The sequence below is a fragment of the Madurella fahalii genome (assembly GCF_045866475.1).
Source record: "Madurella fahalii IFM 68171 DNA, scaffold_4, whole genome shotgun sequence".
NCBI classification, from domain to species: Eukaryota; Fungi; Ascomycota; class Sordariomycetes; order Sordariales; genus Madurella; species Madurella fahalii.
The window spans coordinates 3320631-3347417 of NW_027263974.1; the positions used below are offsets into that span (position 1 = coordinate 3320631).

General features: G+C 58.2%; 8 protein-coding genes across 8 annotated transcripts; 5 read left to right on the top strand and 3 right to left on the bottom strand.

The window, feature by feature from the left end:
* Window positions 1–353: 353 nt before the first annotated feature.
* Window positions 354–1831, bottom strand: MFIFM68171_07966 (Transaldolase; the record flags this gene model as incomplete). Its single annotated transcript, XM_071063386.1, has 6 exons — window positions 354–819; window positions 1005–1236; window positions 1290–1398; window positions 1457–1603; window positions 1672–1715; window positions 1765–1831. The coding sequence occupies 6 exons, from the start codon at window positions 1829–1831 to the stop codon at window positions 354–356; spliced, it is 1065 nt and encodes a 354-aa protein (XP_070919487.1).
* Window positions 1832–3094: 1263 nt separating this feature from the next.
* COX10 (Protoheme IX farnesyltransferase, mitochondrial) lies at window positions 3095–4681 on the top strand (the record flags this gene model as incomplete). The annotated part of the gene is made up of 1 exon (XM_071063387.1): window positions 3095–4681. The coding sequence occupies one exon, from the start codon at window positions 3095–3097 to the stop codon at window positions 4679–4681; it is 1587 nt and encodes a 528-aa protein (XP_070919488.1).
* Window positions 4682–6309: 1628 nt separating this feature from the next.
* Window positions 6310–7389, bottom strand: MFIFM68171_07968 (Myb family transcription factor; the record flags this gene model as incomplete). Its single annotated transcript, XM_071063388.1, has 2 exons — window positions 6310–6849; window positions 6925–7389. 2 exons carry the CDS (start codon window positions 7387–7389, stop codon window positions 6310–6312), a joined length of 1005 nt encoding a protein of 334 aa, XP_070919489.1.
* Window positions 7390–13395: 6006 nt separating this feature from the next.
* On the top strand, window positions 13396–15421 carry MFIFM68171_07969 (Hexose transport-related protein; the record flags this gene model as incomplete). The annotated part of the gene is made up of 6 exons (XM_071063389.1): window positions 13396–13606; window positions 13676–13898; window positions 13978–14118; window positions 14168–14579; window positions 14634–15194; window positions 15251–15421. The coding sequence occupies 6 exons, from the start codon at window positions 13396–13398 to the stop codon at window positions 15419–15421; spliced, it is 1719 nt and encodes a 572-aa protein (XP_070919490.1).
* A 724-nt stretch (window positions 15422–16145) lies between these two features.
* MFIFM68171_07970 (uncharacterized protein) lies at window positions 16146–20953 on the top strand (the record flags this gene model as incomplete). The annotated part of the gene is made up of 4 exons (XM_071063390.1): window positions 16146–16914; window positions 16980–18818; window positions 18869–20333; window positions 20398–20953. The coding sequence occupies 4 exons, from the start codon at window positions 16146–16148 to the stop codon at window positions 20951–20953; spliced, it is 4629 nt and encodes a 1542-aa protein (XP_070919491.1).
* Window positions 20954–21905: 952 nt separating this feature from the next.
* MFIFM68171_07971 (Nitrate reductase [NADPH]) lies at window positions 21906–24128 on the top strand (the record flags this gene model as incomplete). Its single annotated transcript, XM_071063391.1, has 1 exon — window positions 21906–24128. One exon carries the CDS (start codon window positions 21906–21908, stop codon window positions 24126–24128), a length of 2223 nt encoding a protein of 740 aa, XP_070919492.1.
* A 532-nt stretch (window positions 24129–24660) lies between these two features.
* Window positions 24661–26711, bottom strand: MFIFM68171_07972 (uncharacterized protein; the record flags this gene model as incomplete). Its single annotated transcript, XM_071063392.1, has 3 exons — window positions 24661–24785; window positions 24875–26479; window positions 26540–26711. 3 exons carry the CDS (start codon window positions 26709–26711, stop codon window positions 24661–24663), a joined length of 1902 nt encoding a protein of 633 aa, XP_070919493.1.
* MFIFM68171_07973 (uncharacterized protein) lies at window positions 25012–25239 on the top strand (the record flags this gene model as incomplete). The annotated part of the gene is made up of 1 exon (XM_071063393.1): window positions 25012–25239. One exon carries the CDS (start codon window positions 25012–25014, stop codon window positions 25237–25239), a length of 228 nt encoding a protein of 75 aa, XP_070919494.1.
* Window positions 26712–26787: the final 76 nt, after the last annotated feature.

Genomic DNA, 26787 nt, shown 5'->3' on the forward strand with positions numbered 1-26787 from the left:
CTTGATATGCCGGAGGATTTTTTGATTCCCTCCCGGCACAGCGGGCCTCCCCTGATGGGCAGTGCTCGCCTGCATATCCCCTTCATCTTACCAAAGCAGGTATCGGAGAGGCACATGCTCAGTAAGGATGGGGCAATGATTGGGAGGTGTTTATGTGAAGGCAAATAAACGTCGTGTTGGGATCTGACCCCTTGCTTGTAGTACGGTTCCCCGTAGAACTAGGGAGCCTAATGTCCAACCAGGGCAGTGCATGCTCGAAACAAGGGCTCGGGTGGGCCAGTGTCCGGCGACTCCGGCCCCGTTTCATGGCTGCCGATGTTTCCCGTCCCGGAACCGGCCCGTGGCTCAGACCATCAGGCCGATCCCGCTCGCACCTCAACATCCGCCTTGCGAACCATCTCCTCCAACTTCTCCTGCATCTCAACAAAGATCACAATCGCCTGCAGCTGTTTTCTCTCGCATTCCGCCTCAGACATGGTAACTGCCATCCGCCAGCGCGTCTGCTCTCGCCCAACCTGTTCCAGCTTGTCCCAACTTTCGGCCCCCAACTCCGTGCCGCCGGCACCGCCTCCTAAACCAGCAGTAGACTTGCCAACCTGCCCGATTAACTCGCCGCCTTTCCACCCGGCAAGGTCAATAGCAGCTAGCTCTTCCAGCAGCGGCGCCGACACGGTGATGTGTCGCACCGCGCCGGCGAGCCGCAGGACCTGCTCGATCGAGGTCAAGCTCGCAGCGACAACCTGGGTTCGCTTCCCCTTCGATTCCATATACCGCTGTGCCGCGCCACAGAGGAGGAGCGCTGGCCTGGTGTCGGTGTAGCTGTGCCGCTCTTAGCTTTTTTGTTGTTGGTGCAAGTTTGAGAAGATAAACAATACACAGTAGACATCAAAACTTGTCACGTGCATTAAACGAGGGGTATGTGCGACCTGATGATGGTATTTCGAATGAAGAAAAAGAGTAGATGGATGGATAGGTTAAGAGGGATTGATTCCTAGGCAACGTACCTCGGATCAAAGTGCACGCGTAGCTCGTTGACATAGGGCGCGATATACGTGCACCCTACGTCAGCCGCCAGCACAGCCTGCTCCGGTCCAAAGACGGTTGTTGCGAGAGTGGAAATTCCTCGCTTCTCGAGCTCGCGGCAGGCTTGCAATCCTTCCCAAGTGGAGGGGATCTTAATGCAGATACGGCTGGCGTCGAACTCTGGTGCGAGCTGCTTGAAGTGTGATACTATTCCTGGGTGACATGTCAGCGAGCGTTAGAGCTACAAGGCTTCTCCGCTATCTAACTCTCGGCGTTCTTAACAGTCTTTTGCGTCGAATACGCTCGAATTGGATTTGTCTGGACATGGAGGTAGCCGGTCGTATGAGGGGCGAAGCGTAGGGAGAGGCCGACCATCTGTTAACCGCGTTGGTATCTTCACATGGTCATGGTTCGACAATGGGTAGCGACGCACCATCAATTCGACGGCAAGTTCCTCGAGCGTTGCATCCGACTGCTTGCCAAACTGCCAATGCGCGAGTTTGATTGACTCGAGGATTAACTGCTGGTGCAAGGGAGTCCCATCGTTGTCGACTTTGCTCAGCTCAGCAAAGGCAATGGCCTAGACGGGTGGCACCGAGTCAGCACCAAGGAATCAAGGATCGCTCCTTTCCATGTCATTGCACCGACCTGGTTCGACGTGCAATCGACAAAAGGCCCCAGCTTCTTGGCTACTGCAGGAAGTCAGATGCGAAGCAACTAGGTCTGTCTAAGGCGACTTGCCTTCAACATCGAGCGTGTCACAGTCCACTGCGCTCAATGTCCGCAACTGATCTAGCAGGCTGGCCATTTCAAAATCATGTAGTGACAGCTCAACATAAGTTCCTACGCTATGCAAGAAGCAAGTTCAGAGGCTCGACTACATATTTGCCCACAGACATGGAGTGATCTTCCAAATGATGGTGTCCCGCAGCAAGGCACGCCCTCGGGGCCTATCGTCGGTTGAAGAAGAGCGGGCCGGGTGGGGCCAGTGACGGAGCACCGGTGACGGCCTTGGCGAGCTCGGCGAGCTGGTCCCGGGAAAAGCAATAGGGTAGGAGATCATCTCAAGTAGTAATTAAAAGACTTCTCTTTTGGCAACCCAGCCATCCTAGGTTCCGTTTGGGGTAGTTTGCCGTTACACGAGTGGCTGATCGGAAATCTGCAGCACTTCTGCACCTTTCCTCGGACTGCTGACCCTCGCAGTTCCACGGACACCTCGGGGGTCATAATCCCGAAATCTCGACAATGCCAGCTCTCGACGCACATGGGAATCATACCCCTGCTCACGTTACATAGATCCCGTTGGCCGCGTCCTGTGGCCTCCGCGATCGATCCGCAAGCCGCCTAGGTTTGGGGCCAAAGCTAAGCTTTGCACTAGCCGTCCATCGAGGCCATGGAGGTGTGAATGGAGTGACGATTCTGAGCTTGGCTGGCACCGAACAACACCAGCCAAGCTCAGACTTGCATTCCCTTGAAAAATGCAAAACAGGGCGCGCGGTTGTTGAGACGAAACCAGATGAACCGCGCAATGTAATCTGCGCGCCCTTGAAAGTTCGGCTGTCAGAGAGCGACCGAAATTACGAAGCAGGCCCGATGCCATTGGCGGCGTAGACGCTGTCATGGGAACTTGGGGCTAGGGGGATAAACCCGTGTACCTTAGCCGCTGAGGGAGCCGTCGGCGCTTCGAACGCGCGCTTGCAGAGTTTGATGAAGACACCACGTGGTTTCCCATGGCTGTTTCTGCCGCGTCACCGAGAGTGTCATGCAAGTCTTTGATGTATTCCAAATTCCAGCGGGTGGTTCTGATGGGCCAGAGCTTCTGGTGGGCTGCTGGATTCACCCTTGTCAATCCCGTCACGGCCTGGTCGCTGCGACGTCACTGTGGAGCCCCAACAGAGCACCAGCCACATACCGACATGCCAAGCCACATAGAGCGGCAGCAGCTGCCACGCCAATCACGTTGGACCCAAAAAACGAGCAAAGGAGCTTCAGCGAAACCCGACCAACCCTCCAAAAGCCAATTGACGAGCGGCGATGGAGATGCGGGCCGGCACCTAAACGGAAACCGACGATGCGGCCGCCAATATCCAGCATCGCACCCCGGCCGGGCGTTTTCGAGAACGTGTGCTGGCAATGCACGCGACGTGCACTGCGCCGGGCCGAACCGTCACCCACGTCACAGAGGTTCTTTTCCAAGCCGGCACTGCTGCGCGCCCCTGCCTCTGCCGTCGCAGCGCCGGCGGCACCCGTTTCTCTTCGGCACCGGTTCCGGGCCGGCTACTTTCTCTCTAACAGCCTCCTCGCCCGCTCCAATGGCACATCAGTAGTTGCGCCCACGCCGGGTGACGCCCCGGCTCCGGCGGCCGGGGCCACAGCAACAGCCGACAATACCCTCCTGCCGCACCGCCGGCGACAAGCCGCGAGACGAAATGCCGCCGCCAATGCGGCCGCCCAGCACTCAGAATCCCCTACCAACTCCATGGCCAGCTCCCTTCCCCCCGATGCTTCGGCCCTCCTCGCCAACAACGCGGCGTCGCATCCAGCCGACTCGCTCCGCCGCAAGCTCTCGGCCCTCCTCTCGCTCTCCAAACCGCGCCTCACCGTCCTCGTCGTCCTCTCCGCCATGGTGCCCTACGCGCTCTACCCGGTCCCCGCCTTCCTCTCCTCGGACGCCCTGGCAGCCACCGCGCCGTCGCTCTCGCCCTTGACCCTCCTCTTCCTCACGACGGGGACGACGCTCTGCTCGGCGGCCGCCAACGCCCTCAACATGCTCTACGAGCCCGACACGGACGCCAAGATGTCGCGGACGCGGACGCGGCCCCTGGTCCGTCGGCTGCTGACCACGCGGGCGGCCGTGCTGTTCGCCGTCGGGTGCGGCGCGGCGGGCACGGCGGCGCTGTACGTCGGGGTGAACCCGACGGTGGCCTTCCTGGGCGCGGCCAACATCGCGCTGTACGCGGGCGCCTACACCCCGCTCAAGCGCGTCTCGGCGGTCAACACGTGGGTCGGCGCCGTCGTGGGCGGCATCCCGCCGCTGATGGGCTGGGCCGCCGCCGCCGGAGAGAGCGCCGTCGCCGACGGCACCTGGCGCGAGCTGCTCTTCGCCGCCGACGGCTCCAGCCTCGGCGGCTGGCTCTTCGCCGGCCTGCTGTTCGCCTGGCAGTTCCCCCACTTCATGCCCCTCTCGTGGGGCATCCGCGACGAGTACAAGGCCGCCGGCCTGAGGATGCTCTGCTGGGTGAACCCGGCCCGGAACGCGCGCGTCGCGCTGCGGTACAGCCTTGTTTTCGTGCCGCTCTGCCTGGGCCTGTGCGCCGCGGGCGTGACCGAGTGGAGTTTTGCCGTGACGAGTCTGCCGGCCAATCTGTGGTTGATCCGGGAGGCGGTCAAGTTCTGGAAGCATGAGGGCCACAAGGGCAGCGCCAGGGGCCTGTTTTGGGCCAGCGTGTGGCATTTGCCCGTTATCATGGTGCTAGCGCTCGCGCAAAAGAAGGGGATGTGGACGAGGGTGTGGAGGAGCATCGCGGGTGAGCCCATTGAACAGGACGGGTTTGACGACGATGATGATGCCGAGTGGGCCGAGGAAGCCGGCGCTGGACCCGGAGCGGGAGTGGGGCCTGAGTCCCGGGTCGGTGCGGGGTCGGTGCGGGTCCGCTGATATTTTCCGGCCAAGGCCCGTGGTTATGTAACCAAACAATGCGCCGCCCGGAGATTCGTGGTATGTTTAACAATCTTTTTTTGTGCCCTGTACAACATAGATCTGTAGGAGAATACAGTAAGATTTCGTTACTCCGGTGCAAAACCTCCGCGCATGTCAGAACTCTATCTCTGCGGATCCCACACCGTGGCCATGGCATGTTGGCCGGAAGTGGGGAGGTTTCAACGCATTTTCACTTTTCCTGAAGTGAGCACAATAATAATCCACTAGCATCCAAAGCTTCCTTTGCAGCTTAGTAACTTTGTAATAGCTCGGTTTCTACAATTAAGCGTCTCCAAAATTCTGGCCCAGCACCGCAGGGGTCAATCCTGCGCAGCCCGGCTCGGGACTAGTACTACCTACGCCATCCGCACCACGAATCCTCATGACATCTGCTCCCATGCGGGTCCCATTCGTACCCAGACCGCCGGGAGCTAGATCGGGCTCACAGCTCGCCGAAGGAAAATTGCGCGTTGCACCAAGTTCTGCACGCCGCTGCCATCGCCGTCGCCAGATAGAAGGGACAACTCCTTCACCTCGTCCAACCCACACAACCGCAAAGGACCTTACAGCTTTGGGGGCCAAAATCATGAATTATTATTATTCATCCCAAGTTGCTCGTACATAAACAGCCAATCATGGCCACCGCCTCCCTGATACATACCATGGCCACGATAATCCAACCACACGTCCCTCCTCGGTACTGTGCCGCCACGGCAAAGAATTTGACAGGAACTCAACCTCGTACCAACAATGCTGTGCCCTTGCCTCACACCCCATCAAGCCTAAGCCTCAGCCTCCTCATCACAAAAGCGAATGCTGACGTTAACTGATCATGAGGAAATAAGAGAAAGGATCACGGCAGGCTCCAATGCTCTCCGCGCAATTAGCTAAGTCTTTTCCGGTGCCTTGACCCATCTATAAGGTAGACACGTCATGCTGTGAAACAAGCAGTAAACAAAGGAGAGTTCGTAAAACCAGACAGATCGGGAGACACACAAAAGTGATGATAAAAATAAGAGCAATTCTCTGTTTAGAGGCGGGCCGGTCCTGTTTCGACCCGGCGACCCACGCCTCCGGCAAACCCAACCCACCCAACCAAAGCAAAAACTCCGATAGAGACAACAATGCCCGAAACTCCAAGTCTTCCTATCAACGCCATGGTTCCTCGTAACAAAAGGAAAATAAAGAAAAATGAGAAAAAAGAAAGAAAATTTGGTGATACATGACAAAACATGCCGAAAGAGTATCCCATCTCCCCCGATAGACGGAAACAATGCTATCCGCTTATGCCCCCACCAACCCATGCCCCGACGCCGCGAACGCCATTTTTCTCTTTTCTTTTTTTGGCTTACAGTCCTCCCCGCCTCCCAAGCAGGCTTTGCTTTCTCAGCAATGATGTAGCCGTCATGATGCTCGCTTCCCAACCGCCAAAAAGCCAGGTAGAACAAAAGAGAAAAAAAAAAAAAAAAAAAAAAAAGAATAACGTAAAGAGACAGGAGGGGGTATTAAGGACGGCAGCGTAGTGTAGCGTAGTAGAACAGACCGATGGGGGGTTTAAGACAGAAAACGAAGTAAAAGAGGGAACGTTATACCTGCCCGTTCCCTGCACCCCCGGGGCCTCGATTGAGCATAGCGTCAATCCCCATATCCCCGACACTGGGCAGGCGGTTCCCGTGCCCGAGGTACGGACTTGTCCCCGTGCTCGAGGAACCGCCCCCGGCGCCGCTCCCGCCGTACCCCCCGCCGGGGGCCGTGCCGGTGCTCGAGACGCTATTGCTGTACCCGTGCCCGTGGTGGTGGTGGTGTGTGGGTTGGTGGTACCCGCCGTAGGTGGCATACCCGGCGACGGCCTGGCCGTGGTGTTGCAGGTGGGTGGCGAACGAGGCGGCCGCGCTGCTGCCCCCGGAGCCGCCCGAGCCGGAGCTGCCGCCGGGGGTGGAATGGGCGCCGCCCGTCTCGGGGCTGCTGTAGCTCTGGTCGCCAACGTCGACGTCGTCGATGGGCGTCAGCCCGCCGAGGCCGCTGTCGTCATCGTAGCCCGTGAGCGGCTGGCCGGACTCGAGGCGCTCGCGCCGCGCGTGCGCGCGGGCGTGGGATTGGATGTTCTTGAGACCGTTGGACATGCACTGGGAGGCCGGGCGAGGTTAGTGTTTGTGGGTTATGTGTATGGTTTGAATGGGGATGGGTCGCTAAAAACACACCTGCATCTCGACAACGTTCCATTTCTCGCCGCACCGCGAGGCAAGCGGCTGCCAGATCTCCTTGCGCATGCTCATGTACTCCTTGCAGAGACGCTCCAGCTTGCGGTTGTCAAAGTCGTTTTGGCCGCGGCGCTCCATCAGCCGCTCGTGCCGTTTCCGGCAAGCGTTGCCCGTCTTGCCCGGGAAGGCTTCCCTTTGGATCTGGTTCCAGTTCTTGCCCATCGCTCGCAGCGCTAGTAGTGTCCGATCGTCATCCTGGTTCCACGCGCCTGATGATGCCCGGTGTTGTGTCGGCATGGGTCCGCCCACGGGACCACCCATCGCTGTGCCGGTCGTCGGGATTTGGAGAGGGGCCACCGCACCAACCGCATATGGGTCGTAGGACTGCATCGGGATTTGGCCGGCGCCGGTCGAGGTGAGATCTGGGTAGAACCCGGACAGCTGCCGGGGTTGATAATAAGACATGCTGGCGGGCGCTCGGTGCGAGAGATGCTGGAATTCGTGCTCGATATTGGTGACAGCTTCGGCGTCCTTGGTCGAACTTGTGCTCGTTACGAGGGGAGTTTCTTCAGCCGCTGCTCTCCCTCTCTTGCTTTCCCGGCGGTCGAATTCTCAACGCGCGTAGCTTCTCGTCGGCAGGTATCTCAGCGGCGTCGACGCCCAGTGCGGCCTCGCTCGGAGACTCGAGGGCGGGAGTGAGAAGGCAATGTTTCGTGTCAAACGAAAAGGGCAGGCCAGCAGCCAGTAGTGACAAGGAAACGATGGAGAGATGACAGCTAAGAAAAAACTTGGGAAAGATGAAATGGAAAGAGGAACGATGGTGATCGGGTCGCGAGGTGGCGGGTCTGAGGGCTAAGACTGAGAGACTGGCTAGAGGGCCGGCCGGACAGAGAAGGAGAGGCCGTCACTTATAGCATATCCAGGCTGTGATGGAGACCAACGAAGAAACAAGGTGAGCTAAGAACATGGCCGCCGCGGTGGGTCCATGCTTGGCAGACAGAAGCGGGCAACGCCGGGGTTGAGCGATCTGAAACAAGGGTATAATGGAGAGAGGCTTGCTTCAGAGCATGTGTATCTGAATGACCTAATTGAGCGGCCAGCGGCCTCTGCTAATGGCTGGCTGGTTTCGGGAGGCGTCTGTTTGAGAGATGGGCGGCTACGAAGTAGGCCTTCCCGGGGTGCATCTCCGTTAGGGCGGTTAGAACGCCGAGGGACAAGGGGAGGAGGAGGGGGGGTAAGGGTAGCAACAACAGAGGATAGCTCCAGTTGCCGGCAAGAGCCAGAACCAACCTCTGGCGGCAATGGCAGTGCAGGGCCAAGCGAGAAGAGAAGAGAAGAGCAGAACAGAGTAAGAAAATATTACACCAGTACCTACGGCGTCAAGCAGCGGGAATCCCATGCTAGATCTCTGGTTCGCTTAGGCGATGGTGCGGTACTGCGCCGTGACCTCGCCAGCTCTCGACTGCTCCGCAGACACAAAAGTACCGGCTGCTGTCATGGGCGTAAATGTCCAAGGGAAACACCGAATCGGGGAACGTCTCGTGTGGACCGCGGGAAGCGGGACCGGTGCAGGCGTGTCAAAAAATAGCACACCAGCCAAGGAGCGGCTCGAAGGAGCTAGCCGCCAGCCTCGTGCAGAGCACAAGCCTCGTCTCGCCGCACCCCATTTGGGATGGCCCTAATCCCCTTCCGTGCCCGTACGTAGTAGTTGCCGGTCCGAGAATCATTTGTCGATGCTGGGCCTGGCTCTTGCGAGCACCGGAAACCGCGCGACGTCGAGGGATGCAACGCTGCCCGTAAACAATGGCCCGGTGAGAAACGAGTAAACAAGAGAACCTGCAATGGCAGGCCGGCCGGCCGCGGGCAGCAGGCGGTCGGGATCCGGCCCAATCTGCGACTGGCCGCCGCGCAAAAGAGGCCAATGGGTTAACCCGCAAGGGACCCCTGAGTACCCCCAACGGACCCGACAGAGCGGAATCCTCTCAGCGTGAAGCTATCGCCATCGGCAGACGCGTTTTGCAACGCACACGCTTTGACGTTGCTCTAGCGCGCGACAACGGCGAGGAGCAAGCGTATCGCGAATGCTGGCGGCAAGAATTAGAGTAGGACATTACGGCTGCAGCTCTCGGTAACAGCGTTGCAATCACGCAGAGGGGCCGTCATTCGGTCCGTTAGCGACCGGTTTGCACATTTGTTGTCGACGCGCTCTGCTTGCTGCAGGTCAACAAGCGACGGGAGTGTGGAGCGCAGCCGCGGGGTGCATCACAGCGTTGGGGGTTGGGGGTTCAGCTGGGCTACCCACGGCTCTATCTGCCAGCTGCTAACAGACAAAGACAGTGGAGAGCCGGCTGCCACGTCTAAGATGAAACGAAACGTGTTGGTTCTCCAACGGACGCGGATTGGCTGCTTGAAGCCAGCGCCAAAATTTCAGCCGGAAAGCGGAGGCGCGCGTCAATTTGTCACCCGTTGGCAATTCACCTGTTTTCTCAGTGGGGTCTATTATGCCAGTGAATGAAGGACATAGTTAAACGGGCCTAAAATTGGGGTATTGAATGTGTCGATCTGCCAAAGTCGGATCTCATTGGGCCCTTTATTACGCCGGTTGTTTGAGTTCAGTGGGCGCCTGCCGGCGTTTCTGCCTCGAAGCACGAGCGACAACAGCGGATCGTCAAGCCGGCCGTTAAAGCCGTGCTTGGGGTGCATTGTAAGTGTAGAGTATGAGCTTGGCGATGCACAAAATTGGTGATCGACTTTTTGCCGCGTACAGCGCACACATTCGTTTTGCGCTACGCCTGTTTCGGCGTCGGTTGGGCCAGTCGCAACCTGCCGCACCGGATTTTGGCCGCGGGTTCTCTCACCTTTGCCCATCGACAATAACACCCACACACACCCACACACACGCGCGCGTCTCATAGATGTTTCTGAGCATATTAATTTCATGGAGTGTATGCTTAAAAGAGCATAAGATGAAAGCTCAATAGTGTTGTGCCGGTCGCGTCTTTGGGAGTCGTAGGGTAGTCGCTCCAGAGCCAGAGGCCGCGCCTTTCCATCGCAACCCGTTCATGTCGAATAGCAACCATATCGCTACGGGAAAAATTCATGCTTTCGGGGGTGTTTGGACATTGCGCCGGGCGGCACGGGTGTGGTAGCAAACCCCAGGAGCAATACACCCTCACGAGCGATCGGGTCATTGTTCAGGGCGCCTCTCGACCTAATCTCAACGTCACTTACGCACATCTCGCCCTAAACACACAGCTGGAAGGGATGATATCCATCAGATGGCAGGGGAGAAGCCTGGCCTCAGGGCCCAAACGGGAATTTGTTTCGAAACATTTCAGACCTTGGCTTGACCGCGCCCAGCCGTGGCTGCAGCTCCGGCCGGCTTCCCACGTGAGTTAGTACACTAGATGCATCTCAGCCGTGGGCGGGCATCTTTTTTTGGGCTCCCAAACCGCCGGGTGGCCTGCCGAGGCCAGACCAGCGAGGGCTGGCTATGGCCCGTGTTTCTCGAAGACCATCGCCAAAGTGTATAGAAGAATCGAAGCCTACAGCGTCATCACGTCCACAGCTGCCACCGCGCCGCATCTTATCAAGTTAAGCTCAGTATGATCCTACCCAAAGGGCAACGGGATGCTGTTGGTTTGAGCTTGCTTCAGCGCCATCCTCGGAGACCTGCCGGCCAGCACTGGCGCAATTGAAGCTCTTGATATTTATTTAGATTATGTTTACTGTACAAATCTACGCCATCGCTTCCTGCCAGTCTGAATTAAACACACACGTCATTTCACAGCTCGAGGTTGTGGGCGCTGACGCATGTGCTACGGCAGCCATGTCCCGCGGCATGTCGGGTGCCAGCAGCCTGCCCAGGCCCCACTTCTTGTCCGTGTCCGACCCGAGCGGGCCCGGCTTGATGGGCTCCGAGCATGATGCGACTTCAATTCGTCCCGGGGATCAATTCGTGCAAAATCTTCCCATCTCCGTAGTCTTATGCGGATTTTTCCAAAGCAAGGGCAGCACCTCACGCTGTCAGACAACACCTGCTCCTGAGTTACAAAGGTGCCATCCATCTAGATGTCCAAGGACCGGTGTCTCTGCTTCCCCAGCATATACAGTAGCTTCCTGCTGGCGCTAATGCTCGGCCAACACCAGATCTAGAAGCACGAATATTTAGACCCTCGTCTTATGCAAATTGTAGAACCCTGCAGATAGCAGATACCGGGGGATTAGATCCGGGGAGCATGGCGTTCTAAGGACCTAGAGTTTACTGGGCACAGCGCTTGGTCGAGTGCGGCGTGGCAAACAAACGATAACGCGGTATCGTAAACACGCCATGTTTTACTTTGTTATCCAGACAAAAAGTTCTGAAGCGTTTACTACCTTCGCCTCGTCACGCTGTTCCACGAGGGCAGTTGCAACCGTGGTAAATCTATATCCTCCAAGCCTCCGTGTAGTAGTGGGATCGTTGAGCTGGTGCAGTTGTTGGGCTTGATGCAGCCCCGCCGCCGTCAAGAGAGAGCTGCTGACCAACCAGCAACACACGGTCCAACCCAGAGAATGGGTAACACATGGAAAGGTATTTTCGGGTCCATTGCAGCAACTTTGCATCCAGTGCTCCGGGTCGGCCGTTTATGTGCTGCTTCACCTTCACGAGCTCGAGATGAACACTCTGTGACAGGCCGTTCCCCGCAGACTCACTCCCGTCTGCCGGCGAGTTGGGGTCCAATGACTGGACTCCCGCCCTGCCTGCTGGTGTTTGGGTTTTTAAAAAGCAATTATAGCGACCAACCGTGGTTTGTATTGGTCTCCCGGGGAGGCTCGGTGGCACGCCAGGCCATAAAGTCGGAGATCGTGGGAATGCGAGCATGCCCAAATCCCCATCTTGTTGATGTAAGTGGTATTATGCAGGCAAGTACCTAGAACAAGAATATTAGACAAACAAACGGCAAAAAGTCCGAACGAGGTGCGAGCCCAGTCCCGTCCGTTCCAGTTTGACCCGTCGGAAAGTTTCCCCGCCGCGAGCGATCCGAGGACCGATGCGCGCGGGCCAAAAGCAAGCCACCAAGCCACTACCAGACGCCACCATCACCTGGCACAACGGTCCGAGGCCTGGCAAAAAGCTTACCTGCGCTTAGCGTAAGCCTCGTCCGCGAAAGCTAAGCCCAACCCCACCCCGCATCCCGCCCCCCCCCCCCAGCATCTTCGCTCTGCCGTGAATGGGTGGATGAGCAAAGAGGCAGGATTGCCGACGAGAAAAAGGCCCGATGTTAGCAAGGTGAATGCTCCAATGGGCTGACGTGCGGAAAGACGGACGATGCATTCAGCCTAAATGGCCCGGGCGCGACGCTGCCAGGCACTCTGTAGCCTGGAGTGTAAGCGACGAAGTAGCACTTGCCTCTCGGAGGTTAAAGTTGCGGGACGACGGCCGGTAATGTGGGATGTGCCGGCCAATCCGGAGTAAAAGATCGGCAGAGGGGATGGCCGATGCTTGGCGGCGAGGTGAGCGCTCTCCGCTTCTCTTGGCTCGATGTCGGCGTCAATATAGTTTGGAATGACGACCAGAGGAATGGGCGGTGCCAGAGATTCGAGCAAGGGAGCTCGAAGCTGCTGACTAGGGGAGAGAGTAAACAATCCCCGCCGAGGGAAAAGAAGCACTGGGGGTGGTATTGCGGACAGATGAACCACAACCCGCTGCTAGACAAGGGCCAAAGGATCAGCGAGCGATCCGCAGAAGAATCCGCTCTGGCCAATGGTTGCCATCACCATTCATCCGGAACGGTTGGACAACATTGAAGGCCCCATAACCTGTACTGCTGCACAGTGCATGGGCTGCTGGGTCTGGGTTTTCCGATTACCCCTCCCTTCCTCGCTCTTTTGTAAGGGGAAAGCCTGAGGGGACTTGGGGGAGGTGCAAAGACGGGCACTGTGGGAAAAGAAAACATTCCCGGGACTGGGAAGGGACGCAGGGAGTCATGCATGCAACGCACGGCACGGCGATGGGGAATTGATGCGCTCGCCTGATTGCTCCCTGCTCTACGCGGCCTCACCCACAGGTAAGCAGAGCAATATGCAGATGCGCGCCAGTGGGATCTAGGCTCATATGCCCGGTTCCCGGACTATTGGATGATGGAGACGGGCGAGATGAACCTGACACGGACGGGGCTCTTTGGGTGGTATTGGGCGATGGCGGTTGGGGTAGCTAAGGTCGTAGCTTCCTTTCATCCAGGTGCCTGGGAGACAGGGGAAGGTAAAAAAGGTGCTTCCCCCGCCTACATACATCGCGCCTCCCGTCCGGAATCTTTTCTTTTCTCGGTTCCCGTCGCTTGCTCCCCCTTCCAAGGGCCCAGTCCTTTCTCCCTTGCCCTCCTCTCTCGTCTCGTCCACCCGACCGACAGTCCGCCCTTCCAGCGAAATACGCCCAGTTAACCGCACACTGCGCAGTCACAGCAACACCGAACGATCCAGGCCGCGAGAATGGGTGGCGGAGGCAACGTCGGCTCCGCCGCTATCTACGATGCCGCGCTGCACAAGCGCCAGGCGATGATGGGCAAGAGCGGCCCTATGGCATTGGTCAAGAACTTCCGCGTCTTCCGTGTTGCCGCATTTGCCTGCATCGGTGGTGTGCTGTATGGGTATAACCAGGGCATGTTCTCGGGCGTGTTGGCCATGCCGGCTTTTGGGAAGCGTTCGTCTCACAATTTCCTCCTTACCCGGTTGTATTCCCCGTCCGGACTGTGTTGCTGACCGGCTCCAGACATGGGGGAGTATACGACGGACCAGACCAAGAAGGGGTGGCTGACGGCCATTTTGGAGCTGGGAGCCTGGATTGGCACCCTGCTCTCTGGCTTTATTGCCGAGGTGCTGTCGAGAAAGTATGCTGTGCTGGTCGCGTGCGCCGTGTTCATCATCGGAGTCATTGTGCAGGCTACGGCGGTGACGGTTGGGCCTAACGCTATTTTGGCCGGACGATTCGTAACGTTAGTTTCCACCTTCTCTTTGCACAGTCTGGCTTGGCGAGCTGTCGCGGTATGGTGCTGACTTGGCGTTGCCTTACAGTGGTATGGGCGTGGGCAGTCTTGCCATGATTATTCCGATCTACAACTCCGAGGTCTCGCCTCCCGAGGTTCGTGGGGCGCTGGTAGCTACGCAGCAGTTGGCTATTTGCTTTGGTATTTTCATCAGTTTCTGGATTGACTAGTAAGCCTCTGCTCCCATGCCCCTGAGGAGCTTGACTGACAACAGACAGCGGCACAAACTTCATCGGCGGCACTACCCTCGAGACGCAGTCTGATGCGGCCTGGCTGACGCCTATTTGTCTGCAACTTGCTCCCGCCGTGATCCTCTTCTTTGGCATGATCTTTATGCCCTACTCCCCGCGTTGGCTGATGCACCACGGGCGGGAAGAGGAAGCACGTACGGTGCTGTCGAACCTCCGTGGCCTGCCGAGGGATCACGAGCTTGTCGAGCTCGAGTTTCTCGAGATCAAAGCGCAGTCTCTGTTTGAGAAGCGCAGCATTGCTGAAATGTTCCCCAACCTGCGTGAGCAGACAGCTTGGAACACGTTCAAACTGCAGTTTGTGGCCATCAAGAAGTTGTTCCAGACAATGGCTATGTTCAAGCGGGTTATAGTGGCGACCGTAACAATGTTCTTCCAGCAGGTGAGATCTGATCCCCTGGAAATGGGGTGGGCGTTGAGACTAACAGATGAATAGTGGACGGGCATTAACGCCGTTTTGTACTACGCACCTTTCATCTTCATGCAGCTTGGTCTCGACAACACCACCACCTCTCTTTTGGCAACCGGCGTTGTTGGGATTGTCATGCTCCTTGCCACCATCCCGGCAGTCCTTTGGATCGACCGTGTTGGCCGCAAACCCGTGCTCACGATTGGTGCCATTGGCATGGCTACCTGCCACATCATCATCGCCGTTATCGTCGCCAAGAACATTGGCAATTGGGACCAGCATGCCGCGGCGGGCTGGGCAGCCGTGTGCATGGTCTGGCTGTTTGTCGTTCACTTTGGTTACTCGTGGGGCCCCTGCGCATGGATCATCATTGCTGAGATTTGGCCCCTGAGCACTCGGCCGTATGGTGTCGCGCTTGGCGCGTCCAGCAACTGGATGAACAACTTTATCGTCGGGCAAGTCACACCCGACATGCTGGACGGCATTACCTACGGAACCTATGTCCTTTTTGGATTGTTGACATACATGGGCGCTGCGTTCATCTGGTTCTTCGTGCCCGAGACGAAGCGCTTGACTTTGGAAGAGATGGTAAGATTTTGCCCTGTTCTTGGTGATTAAGGGGCGCCAAACTGATTCAGAACTAGGACGTCATCTTCGGTTCCGAAGGCACCGCACAGGCCGACTTTGAGCGTATGGAAGAGATTAATGCCGAGATCGGTCTTACACAGATCTTGCGAGGTGAATCCGCGCCCACCGGGACATACACTTCTGACGTTGAGAAGCCCAAGGTGGGCGAGAAGACGGAGAGCGTTTGATCAAGGCGTCATATACCATTTCATTTTGTTTTGGTTTACGATTCACGGGTTTCTAGGCTAAATGTGGTATTATTTGAGGGAACAGTTCTTGCCACTCTGTTCAAGGAGCTATAGTTTGCTGAAACCTTTAGGTCCTTGTTTAAATCCGAACTCCTTCCTGACTTGTGTTAATACTTGGGGAAAACATCAAGAAGCCACGAGAGTATGTTCCTTCGGGCCGGTAGGGCCATCCATGCTGCTAATCTGCTGTTGGGAGACCATCAATTTGCACCGTCACTGGACCAAGGTGAGTCCCAAACCAGGGATGGCATTGTTAAGAGCAACGTCGAGGACACGCTCCGAGAGGAGGTTTCCTGTTCCGGGATACTCCCACCACAACCCCATGATCGCATGCAGAAGTGTGTCTTTGTTACCAGGTTCGCGATAGAGCTTTGACCGATGGCATCGAAGCTCTTGACAAAGAACAATCCTGGTATCGCGAAGCTTAATATGCCCACTTGGATTGGAATGCAAGTGCAGCAATGCGTCGGCCACAGCCTGTCGAATCCCCCTTTGTTCCACATTCCGAATATGTTTACGGAACCAAGCTCCATCGCAAGGGCGTGTCTGGATTTTCTATTTGTTACGATCTTTCCAACACTAAACACGATGCAGTTCAGCCTTGAGGCCAACAAAGTGTTGCATTAGACCACATCCCACCACCATCAATAACTCGTATTCAACAATGGCATTTTGGCGCCGCCTAGTCGCAACCCCGGCACCGGGCGTAGCCAGCAAGGACGGCACGCTGCCATCGTTACCATCACCACTACTGCACACCAAGCGCTCGGTCAGCATTAGAGAAGATGACAACGACGACTATGCCGACCGCACGTCGCCTTCGTCCGTAACACCCCCTCCGAAGCGGCGACGCATCCGAAAGCCAGGCCCCGAGCGCAGCACCCGCAAACGATCTACTAACCACCACCCGCCCGAATCCAAAACCGACGACGGCGGCGGCAGCCCGTCCTTTTCCCCCCTACTCCGACAGGAACAAACCGCCACCATTACCACGGACCCTTCCTCCCCCGAATTCCAAACCGTCCTCTCCGCCTTCCGCCTCCTGCTCCGCAGCCCAGATCACAGCCTGCCCGCCATCCTCGAAGCCTATTTCGAGCCTCAAGACAGGGAACTGCTGATCCCCTGCGTGGGGGCTCGCGCCAAGAAGAACCCGGCGCTGGCGGAACTACAGAGGGAGAATGCACGGTCCTATCGTGAGCTGTTGCAGTCGGGCAGGTTTGAGGGGTGGGAAGGGGAAGGCACGGATCTGGCGTTCAGACTTACCCTTGCTTGGTTTGGGTTGCCGGTGGGACCTCTGGGCGATGGGGATGAGGATGGGGAGGGTGATGAGAAGGAGGAGGAGGATGAGAGCGAGGGCGAAGGTAAAGGGGAGGGGGAGTTAGGGTGGTTGAATTGTTATACGGAGAGGACTTTTGGGAGGGATGTTGTGAGAGGTGGGTGCTTGACTTTTGGATTGTTCGAGTATGGAAAGGGGGAAAGCTGGCTGACCGTGGTGCAGTGCCGGATCCAGAACTGGAGGCTTACCAGATGGGGGAGCATCCAACCGTAGGACGGGTGTTTTTCTCGGGACTGAGAGGTGGTGATACTGACCGGGAGGATACCGCATCTGAGAGCGGAGTCTCTGATGAGGAGAAGACGTCTGACCCTGCGTCTAGCCCGCTCTCGCTCCGCGGAGGGGCATTTGGAAGTGGCTTTGTGAGCAACGGTCTCCGGGAGATCCGATCCCATGATTCGGCAACGAGCGGGCGTCCAAGTAGGCGGTCGGCCAGGCTTGGCTTGTCATCGCCGCTTGAGACCCCTCGTGGCGGCGACACTGCCAGCGTCAACGAGCGGTGGATCCCGCTGTACGGGTACCAGGGAATTGTTTGGTTCCGGATCGACATGTTCTACACCTTTGTTGATGCCGTCGACCGCCTGTTGTGTCTTGACAACCGTGCTGGCGTGACTTACTCGCTCTATCTGCTGGATAAGAGGAAGACGTACGAGACTCAGGCAGAGCGGGATGAATTTCTCCAAGACGAAGGAAACAACGGATTGACTATTTGGTGCGCCGGTGTTGGCGACTACAGCCATGATCACTTGGTCTGGGAATGGGTGATTGGCCAACTTGGACGGTTGGGTGAAGACGTGAACGGACCGGAGGTATATCAAAAAGTTCTCTTCGTTGCTGGGCCTGATGATCCCATACCATGGACGTGGAAGCCTGGCCCTTCTCACCAGGTCATGGAAGTTGTTCTCGACTGGGCTGACGAGCGAGACCTGGAGCGCCCTGATGTTGCCTACCTTCGGATGCCGGACAACCCCACAGACGTCGTGTACACCAACTTGTATTCGAAATGGATGGCGCATATCTGCCGCGTCCTTGCCGCCGGTCGCATTCCAGGCCGGCCTGGTTACCCAGCGATCCCGGATGCCTGGTTCAGCGTTGCGGATTCGGTACGGAACACAGGCGGCCACGGAATAGGCACTTACGGCGGCTTGCTTTTCCTCCCTCAATCTTGGAGCGCGGTTGCTCACAAATGGGAGGTTGACAAGTATTCGGTTCTCCGTTTACAGGCTAGAACTGGTCGAAAACCTCGGGATCATAAAGGCCGCATCAGCGACCGCTGGCACCTTTTTCTTCCGGGCGTCATAGGTCCGTATGAGAAGCAATACATCCTACACGATGAAGTGGGCAGTGTTAGGGTTGTGCAGCGGACAATCATGGACCTGGTGCGAAGCTCCATGTCGTCCGAGAGTTTTTCCAAACTCAAGTCGATCGAGGTGTATCTGCCAGGCACGGGATTCTTCCATTCCTCAGAAAGTTCCGCGGAACAGCCTACTCAATCAGTAGTTTCGCTGACCGCCAGAAGTCTCGGCTCGGAATTTCAGCCGGTCGTGGACCGCCTAGTCCAGTGGAAGGTTTGGCTGGAAAAGATGCCCGGCGTGCCTCCCACCGCCAACGGACTCAGCATGTTCCCGCAGTTCATCACGATTCGCCCAGTCTTTGAACGGTATACCGTCTGCGGCGTTAGTATGGGGACAGAAGCACTCCGCTGGGATCCGGATTCGACAAGCATAACCGAATTCCGCCACCTGATGGTGAAGATATGGTCGAAAGGGATGGGCAAGAACTCATACTCTTCGGATCACTCATTGATTAGCATTACCCAGCACCGCCCTGGTGCCGCTTCTCTCAGGCCAAGCACCACCCCTGCCTATTCGATGAACCCCCACCAGAACAAACCGAAACTTATAATCGGCCCAGATACAGACGAAGACCAGTGGTGGTCGATATGCCGGATGATCGTCGAACCCGAAGTGTACGTGTCTCTTGTAGACGAAGAGAGGATGCCGAGTGAGGAAACCCGCCCTGGAGAGAGTGCCGGTCTACTAACGTTAGTTCAGGCTTTAGGGACTACGAAACTGAGCAGCCATTCGGCTACCGAGATATCTACAAGACGCCAAGCAATTCATTGTACCGAGCGTTGCGAGGTGACTTGATTCCCACAGTGACACGACACTACGACTATCAGTTGTGGGATGAGAACGTGACACCGCAGTTAAAGACCGTAAAGCCGTGGGACGAGCAACCGCTATCTCTTTCGGCGTACTTTGGGCCCGACAGATTTGCCTTGCAATGGCCGACCTCATCCCCGGGCCACAGCGACTTCCTGCTGGACTCGAGAGGGACCAAAGGCGGGCGGCTGAGCGAGGCGAACGCAAATCGCACACGACCTGCACGGCAAGAGCACCTACATAGCTTGCACGAGGCTATTCCGGAAAGTCTCGCAAAGAGGATCACGTTCCCAACCGCAACCAACGTCGAGTGGGGTATGCATGTGCGGGCAAACAGCTACACCAACCCGTTATACTTGCAGATAGTTAGGGACATTCCGATCGATGCGCCGGCCATGGGCACGCTGCTCAACCTGGGCCGTGATAGCTTACCTGTGGTCTCCCTGTCGGTTCTGACGCCGACAGAGGTCCGGCGCCTGCAAAGGGACTATGATGACATGCGAAATCTGATCTTGTCGCGTGCCCAACATTGCCCGTATCCTGGCTGCGACGCCGTCTACCCAGTTAGCCAGCCGTTGGCAATGCAGCAGCATCTCAAAGACACTCACATTGCAGAGAAGTGCAGCATTTGCGACGAAATGCTGTTCCAGCACTGGCCGCCGGAGCAGCGGTACCAGCATTATGTCGCGAAGCACTCCGACATCTTCAAGTCGTTGGAAACGCTGCCAGGGAACGAAGGAATCGAGATCACGGGTGAGGCGCACATTGACCAAGCTCGCGAGGGGCGCTGGAAGTTCTGCCCCCGCTGCGGGCGCGACCACCGGGTGCTTAATGTGCGTACAGACCGGGCGCACCACGACAATGTCTGCTACCCCGGCGTACAAGATCGCGAGACCGACTGGTCAGCGTGCGGTATGTGCGGAGACCGAATCCCTAAGCCGGCCTCAGGCTCTAGTACTGGAAAGAGACATGCCCATAGGGATATCCCTCCAGAGACGCCGTTCTGCGAGAAGTGCGCTGCTCCGCTTAGTTTGTTCTCAGAAGCGTACCGCGATAAGCACATGGATTTTTGCAAGGGCCACGGGCGTGATGATGCAAAGCACTGCCCGTGGTGCGGTGTCGAACTCGACCGGCAGTTCGACTCGCGCCTGGAACATATCGAAGAGTGCGCCGAGAAGCCGATCGATGATCCCGAGGGCCCCATCGACGTCAACTCTAGGTCGGACTTTCAGTTGGCCACCGGCCGCCGGCCGAGGCAAGATCAGACTCCAAATGCTCACAGCAACGTTAGCCGAGGCCCAGAGCCTGAACCCGGACCTGCACCAGTATCTCCTAAGATGCTTCCTGCAAAGAAGTCGGTACCTACCTATGCACCCTCCCCTTTGAGCGACATGCTGACCACCTCTTCAATTCCACAGCCCAAAGACCACTCCATCCAAAAAGATAGCCACAACCTCCAAAGACGCCTCCTATAAGCCGCCCATCCAACTCCCCACTCGCCGCAGCAAGCGCATCCGCAAGGCCTCGGTCCGAACCATCGACTCTACGCTTTCCCCCCCGCCCAGCACGCCGAACCGGGCGCGGTCGAGGGAATCCCGGCGTCCAACAAAAGCGTCAGCGCCAGAAGCACCACAGCCTTCACCGGCAGTAGCGGCGGCAGCGGCGGCGAAGGCTGTCCCAGCACCAACACCGACAACACCAACGGCACCACAATCACCGGCGGCAACAGCACGAGCCAGAGGGAGACCAGCCGCGGTGTCGAAGGCGGGAGCTGTACCGACAAGGGCCGGCAAGCGCAAGCGCGGTGCTGCCGTGGAGGAGCCGGAGCCGGGGACGGAGACGGGCGTGGACCACGCGGCCAAGGCGGCGAGGGTCGTCAGACGGGTCGAGTACGCCGAGCCGCTCGAGAAGGGGGCGTCGCCGCCGAGGAGGGTGGTGAGTTTGGTGTCTGCTTTCAAGAAGCCCGGGAGGTGAGGGGATTGAGATTGGTGAGGTTCCGTGGGGAAGCTATGTTTTTGATATGCAGGAGTTGATTGGATGGGGTGTCCTTGGGTGGTTCGTTGGTGGGTTTAATTGGTGAGCTGGTGACGAGTGAGACTGGGCCTGTCTATTTTCGGTATTTGGCTATTTTTCTAGCCCTGTATGGAATATTGGTTGGCGTTCTGGGTAGACTAAGTCACATCTCGCCGTTGAAATATTCTCTCTACGCTTCTGCGTTAAGACGACGTCGAAGCTGTTCGCGAAGGATGCAACCTTGTCGCGGTCTGGAGCGTGGGAGCCAAGACCCGGAAGCAGCCAAGGAACCGGGCATCGTTGGGTCCCACAGCGCTCAGTCACAGGGCAATTTAAAGCCTGGTCAGCTGGCCAATTACGGGGATCCCAGCCAACGGGAACCGTTCCCGGCGCTCATCAGAGCCAGACCCTGACGTAACGGACCCGTCCATTGCCGCAGCGGCAAGCATCGGTCGACTCACAGCCACCAACAAAACAGATCCATGTCCGAAGTGCTTCCCTCGCCAGCAGCCGTATCCTGGCCCTTCTTGGGTGCTGACTTGAAGCTATGACTCCCTCGCTCTTCGTGGCGTCTCCCTCGGGCGGTGAGAGTTTCGCAGCGTCGGGGAGCTTTGCGAAGTGGAAGAATACCGCCCAAGTCATCTCCGACCGCTTTGAACGGCGTCAACGCCGCTTTTGTCCGTTTGTCTCGCCGTGGAATTGGTGCAACGCCAATCGTGTGACTGAGCGCCATCCGACGGCATTTTCGTCTTGCCAAGTGCTTGCGGAGGTCTGAACGAACGTCCTCATCCCCTCCGTATCGTGCATGGGAGTGGGAGAGTAGTTAGCCAACACGGTGCGTCGCCTCTGTCCGCTTGCGAGCCAGTCCGCCCAATGGTCTTTGCTCACCGAGTTTTGTCCCAGAGCATCAGCCATGGCTACACGAGCTCCGAAGCATCTTGCCGCCAGCACCCTCCGCCAATTAGCCCGATTCGATGCAGCCGAATTGACAGTGTGCCGATCTTGCAGGCTCCGGCCGCGCTACCCGCCCACGACCGCTCTTCGTCCATCCTCAACCGGCTCCAGACCGCGGTTACCAGGCCCCAAACTGCCGTCGGGTCGCAGCCGTCAGCTTCATACAGCGCGAGCAGCGCCATTGAGCTTGTTGGTTGGCGGCGGCCTTCTCGCCTCGCTCCTGGCCGCCTTACAGCTTGCTGGCGACGACAAGGGACAGCTGGAGAGCGCACTTTCAGCGCCCTCAACCGACGGCCGAGATCCCTCCCTCCCCCGTTTCCGCCTTGCCGATATCCGGAAGCATGATGCCTCTTCGTCCGAGCCATGGGTTATATTCGAGGACAAAGTGTACGACATCACGGATTGGGTCGCGGCCCACCCCGGTGGCGACGTGATCCTGCGCGCGGCTGGCGCGAGTATCGAGCCCTACTGGAACATCTTTGCCATCCACAAGGCGCCACACGTGCGCGAGATCCTTCAGCAATACCTTATTGGGTACATTGACATCGCTGATCTGGGGCCTGATGGGCGTCCGCCGGCCGAGTCCGTCGAGGACCCCTTTGTGAACGACCCGATCCGTGACACACGACTGATCACGCACACGGCCAAGCCGCGCAACGCTGAGCCGCCAAACGAGGAGCTCGACCGCACATTCCGCACGCCCAACGAACTATTCTACATCCGCCACCACATGTGGGTGCCGGTGGTCGACGAGGCTAAGGCCAACGAACACCTGTTAACTATCGAGCTGCCGGACGGCGAGACGAAGCAGTATACACTGGAGGATCTGAAGGCGCGGTTCCCGACGCACAGGGTCACGGCCGTGCTGCAATGTAGTGGAAACAGGCGGAACGATATGACACGACATGCCGGCAAGACAAATGGTCTACAATGGGGTGTAGGAGCAATCAGCAATGCCGAATGGGAGGGCGTGCGGCTCTCTGATATCCTTGCCGACGCCGGGCTCAAGGTGGCCGCCCCTACGACTCCTACGCAAAAGGAGACCTCTGTCCAGCCTAACGGGGACCAGCCCGACGCCAACGCATTGCACGTCCAGTTCACTGGCCTCGAAGCCTACGGCGCCTCCATCCCGCTCGCCAAGGCCCTCGATCCGCGCGGCGACGTTCTCTTAGCCTTTGGTATGAACGGCGAGCCGTTGCCGCGGGACCACGGATTCCCTCTGCGGGCTGTCGTCCCCGGACACGTCGCTGCCCGCTCGGTCAAGTGGCTCAGCAAGATTGTTGTCTCCGACGAGGAAAGCACCAGCCAGTGGCAACGACGCGATTACAAAGCCTTTGGCCCTAACGAGGGCGCCAACCCCGATTGGGACCGCGCCGTCTCGATTCAGGAAATGCCCGTCACGAGCGCCATCACGGGAGTATGGGTAGGCGACTGCGTGCGGAGGGGGCGCGTTCCCTGGATGGGAACGAAGGACAATACCGGCGGACCCTCCCCACCGCAGAATACCACAGCTGCCAGCAGAATCCTAGACATCGCTGCAGTCGAGAAAAAAGTCGGCTTCACCCCCAAGCCTCTCACCAACACCTCCCCCGACGGCGCTCAGCAATCCCCTTGCCCAGAGCAAACTCCCGCCGAGCCCATTGCCGTACAAGGATACGCTTACTCGGGTGGCGGCCGGGCCATCGCCCGCGTCGACGTGTCCCTCGACGGCGGCAAGACATGGGACCAAGCCGAGCTCGTCGACGACTGCGGCGGCGGGCCCGGATCGCCCCCCTGCTTCGGGAACAAGTCGTGGGCCTGGAAGCGCTGGCGCTACCTCGGCAAGCTGCCCGCCCTGTCCCCTCTCCCTCCTACCGTCACTGCCCGCGGCGACGGCGGCGACTGCGAGGACGGGAACCCGAGACGGACCCAGAAGCACTGCACCACGCTGGTCGTCAAGGCCACCGACGACGCGTACAACACGCAGCCCGAGAGCCACAGGGGCATCTACAACGTGCGGGGCAACCTCGCGACGGCGTGGCACCGCGTGCGCATCTGTCCCCGGTGCACCGACAATGGGGACGGGAAGGGGGTGGTCTGGTCGACGGGGGAGACGTACGGGTGTGGCTTTAAGAAGGAGGCGGACGAGGTGAGGGAGGGGATGTTGAGGCAGGTTGCTGATGGGGATGGTGCCGGGAAATGAATTATTTGCTGGTCTTTGGGGGGGGGGGTGGGGATGTTGTGAGGAGTTTTGGGGCGGCTGTTGGAATAGGGAGGGTTATTACTGGGGGCATTCCGTGGTGTTGAGCGTTGTGTCAGTAACTACCATACTTTTTATTCTTCTTACCTGGCAGTTTTGGATAGCCATTGGAGTACAGAAAAGCGGTAGGTGCATAGAGCTATCGTGTAGATGTAGCGGGATATCCCGTTCCCTGCGTTCGGTATTCGTTGCGGTCAGGAACGCAGTCATTTAGGGATAGAAGAGGGAAATAGTACCTTGTCGGCATGACTATCTAGTTAAGTAGTGCTCACAGAATGATAATATACGGTATTTAGAGGCTGGTCGGTGGATGCTTGCAGTGTACCATCATTTTAAAACGCCAATACCATTTTTCCGTCTCATGACCCATGATCCATGAACCAGCTCTAGCACCTTTGCACCATGCAATCCCAAAGCGTTCCCGTCAATCCCTATAGTGAATCCATATGCGTCCAGCGTTTCCCCCGGTCCCAGCCTACTCGGGAACCAAGAACTGATCAATATCCACCCGCTGGTAGTAACTGATATGGCCAAAATCGACCCAGTGCTGCGCCAGCCTGTCCGGCGATATCAGGAACAGCCGCGCGTCAATGTACGTGTCTACCCGGCGAGAGTCAGCAAAGGGCAGGCAGCCAAAAAAAAATAAAAAAAAAAATTCAACCCATCACAAGGTCATCCAAGAAACTCACCGTTCAAGAACCCGGTATTCGCCACGTGGCCCCTACTCCTAACCACCCTGGCCCCCTCAAAAGGCGGCTCCTCCTCCACCCTGACGAACCCGCCCTCGCCAAGGTCGTCCACCACCCACGTGTACTCGCCGCGGGGGATGTTGGCGTCGCCCGTGAGCTTGACCGCCACCAGCCGGCCGCGGTGCGCCGCCTCGTCCCGCCGGCGCTTGGCCGACGCCCCGTCCGACCCGCCCCCCTCGCGCGCCCCGCGCTCCCGCGGGCTGTCCGGCGGCGTGTCGGGCGGGAGGAACCCGTCCCCGGCCGGGCGCCGCGGCTCGTCGTCCGGCTGGTGGATCCACAGGAACTCGCAGCCGTGCCCGCTGTAGTCGCCCACCCAGATGCCCTGGTACGGCTTCTCCGGCGTCGGCGTGTACAGCGCCGGGTCGAGCGTCGCGTAGGTGGAGATGACGTTGCCGCCGTGGATGCCCAGCGGGAGGAAGGGCATGTCCGGGTCGAAGCCGGGGTGGTTGGGGTGGGAGTAGGGATCGTCCGCGTCGGGAGCCGGGCCTGGGTCGTTGATATTATTATTGTTGTTGTCGTTGTTGCTGCTGCTGCTGTTGTCTTGTGCGGCGGGAACCCCGGCGGCTTCGTCGAGAGAGAAGGCTTGGTTGAGAGATAGGATGATCCCTCGCCCTGCGTCATCGACTATCGTCCTTGCTGTGGGGTCGTGCTGCGTGAACCGGCTGCCGGCGGCGTGGTGGTATATGCGCAGTTCGATCCACTTCCGGATGCGGAACGCGCGGTCGCAGAGCTCGGCGCGGCAGCTGGGCCGGCTCTCCAAACCGAGCGGTGCAAGGTAGGCCTCGGCAGGGCCGTTGCCGATCACACGGTGCTGGGCTGGTACTGCGGGCGGCGGCCAGACGCGGCCGTAGGGGAACTCGGAGGATAACCTTCGCTCGACATCCGCAGGGTCCAGAGCCCGGGCGTACATGAAGTTGTTGCGCATGTTTTCGATGGAGCCTAGCTGCATGGGGATCTCGCCTTGGAAACGGTTCCGATCTCTCGAGTCGCTGCTTCTCCCATGCAGCTTGATCGTCCTTATGTCGCCAACAGACCAGTGCTGGTACGGTTCGCTCGGGAGACCGGGCGTCAGCTTGAGCACGGGGTTGTCGAGGTGCAGCTTGACCAGCGGATCGAAGGAGTGTATCGCGACGGTTGGGTCAGCCTCCCATGTGTGGAAACTCCGGTTCTTTCTGTTGGCAAGGAGCTGGTAGCCCTCGATGCAGCCCCGGCGTTGGTCGTAGCGGACAATGATGAGTCGGCCGGGGAGGTCGGTATCTGAGAACCAGATCTTGTATTTTGGAAGGAACCAACGGGGGTCATGTTCACGAAACAGGTCGTGAAAGGTACGACACGGGTATGGGGAGGTGACCCGCAATCCCGGCACATGGTCTTGGACGAGTGCTTGCCAGAGATGATCATCCAATGCGTGCTCGCGCATATCCCGGCAAGTTTCGGAAACTTTAACGAGGTCGTAAGGCGAGAGGTATGAGAGAATGTTGCAGATAAGCTCGGCGGGGAGCGAGGTCAGACGACTTTCTCCGGGGGATGCCGGGGGTCCATTGTCTACGCACAGGAAGTTAGCTAGTGGTTGCAATGGAGCGTCTCACGTTTTCTACCGCTCACCTATAGCTTTTCCTTTCTCCTTGTTCTCAAAACCTGAGGGATGCGAGCACTCGTCGTCCGATGGAGGGTCCAGTATCATCGCTTGGCCGGTCACATCTTCCGTCGCACCATGAAGACCAGCGGGACTGCAGGACCCTTGGACAGGCGTTGACGGGCCCAGGCTGACCGCCATATTGGTGGTTATGGGGCCTTTCGATGTGCGCACGCGTTCGAGAAACACGGCGGAGTGCAAGGACACAGCAGAGGGT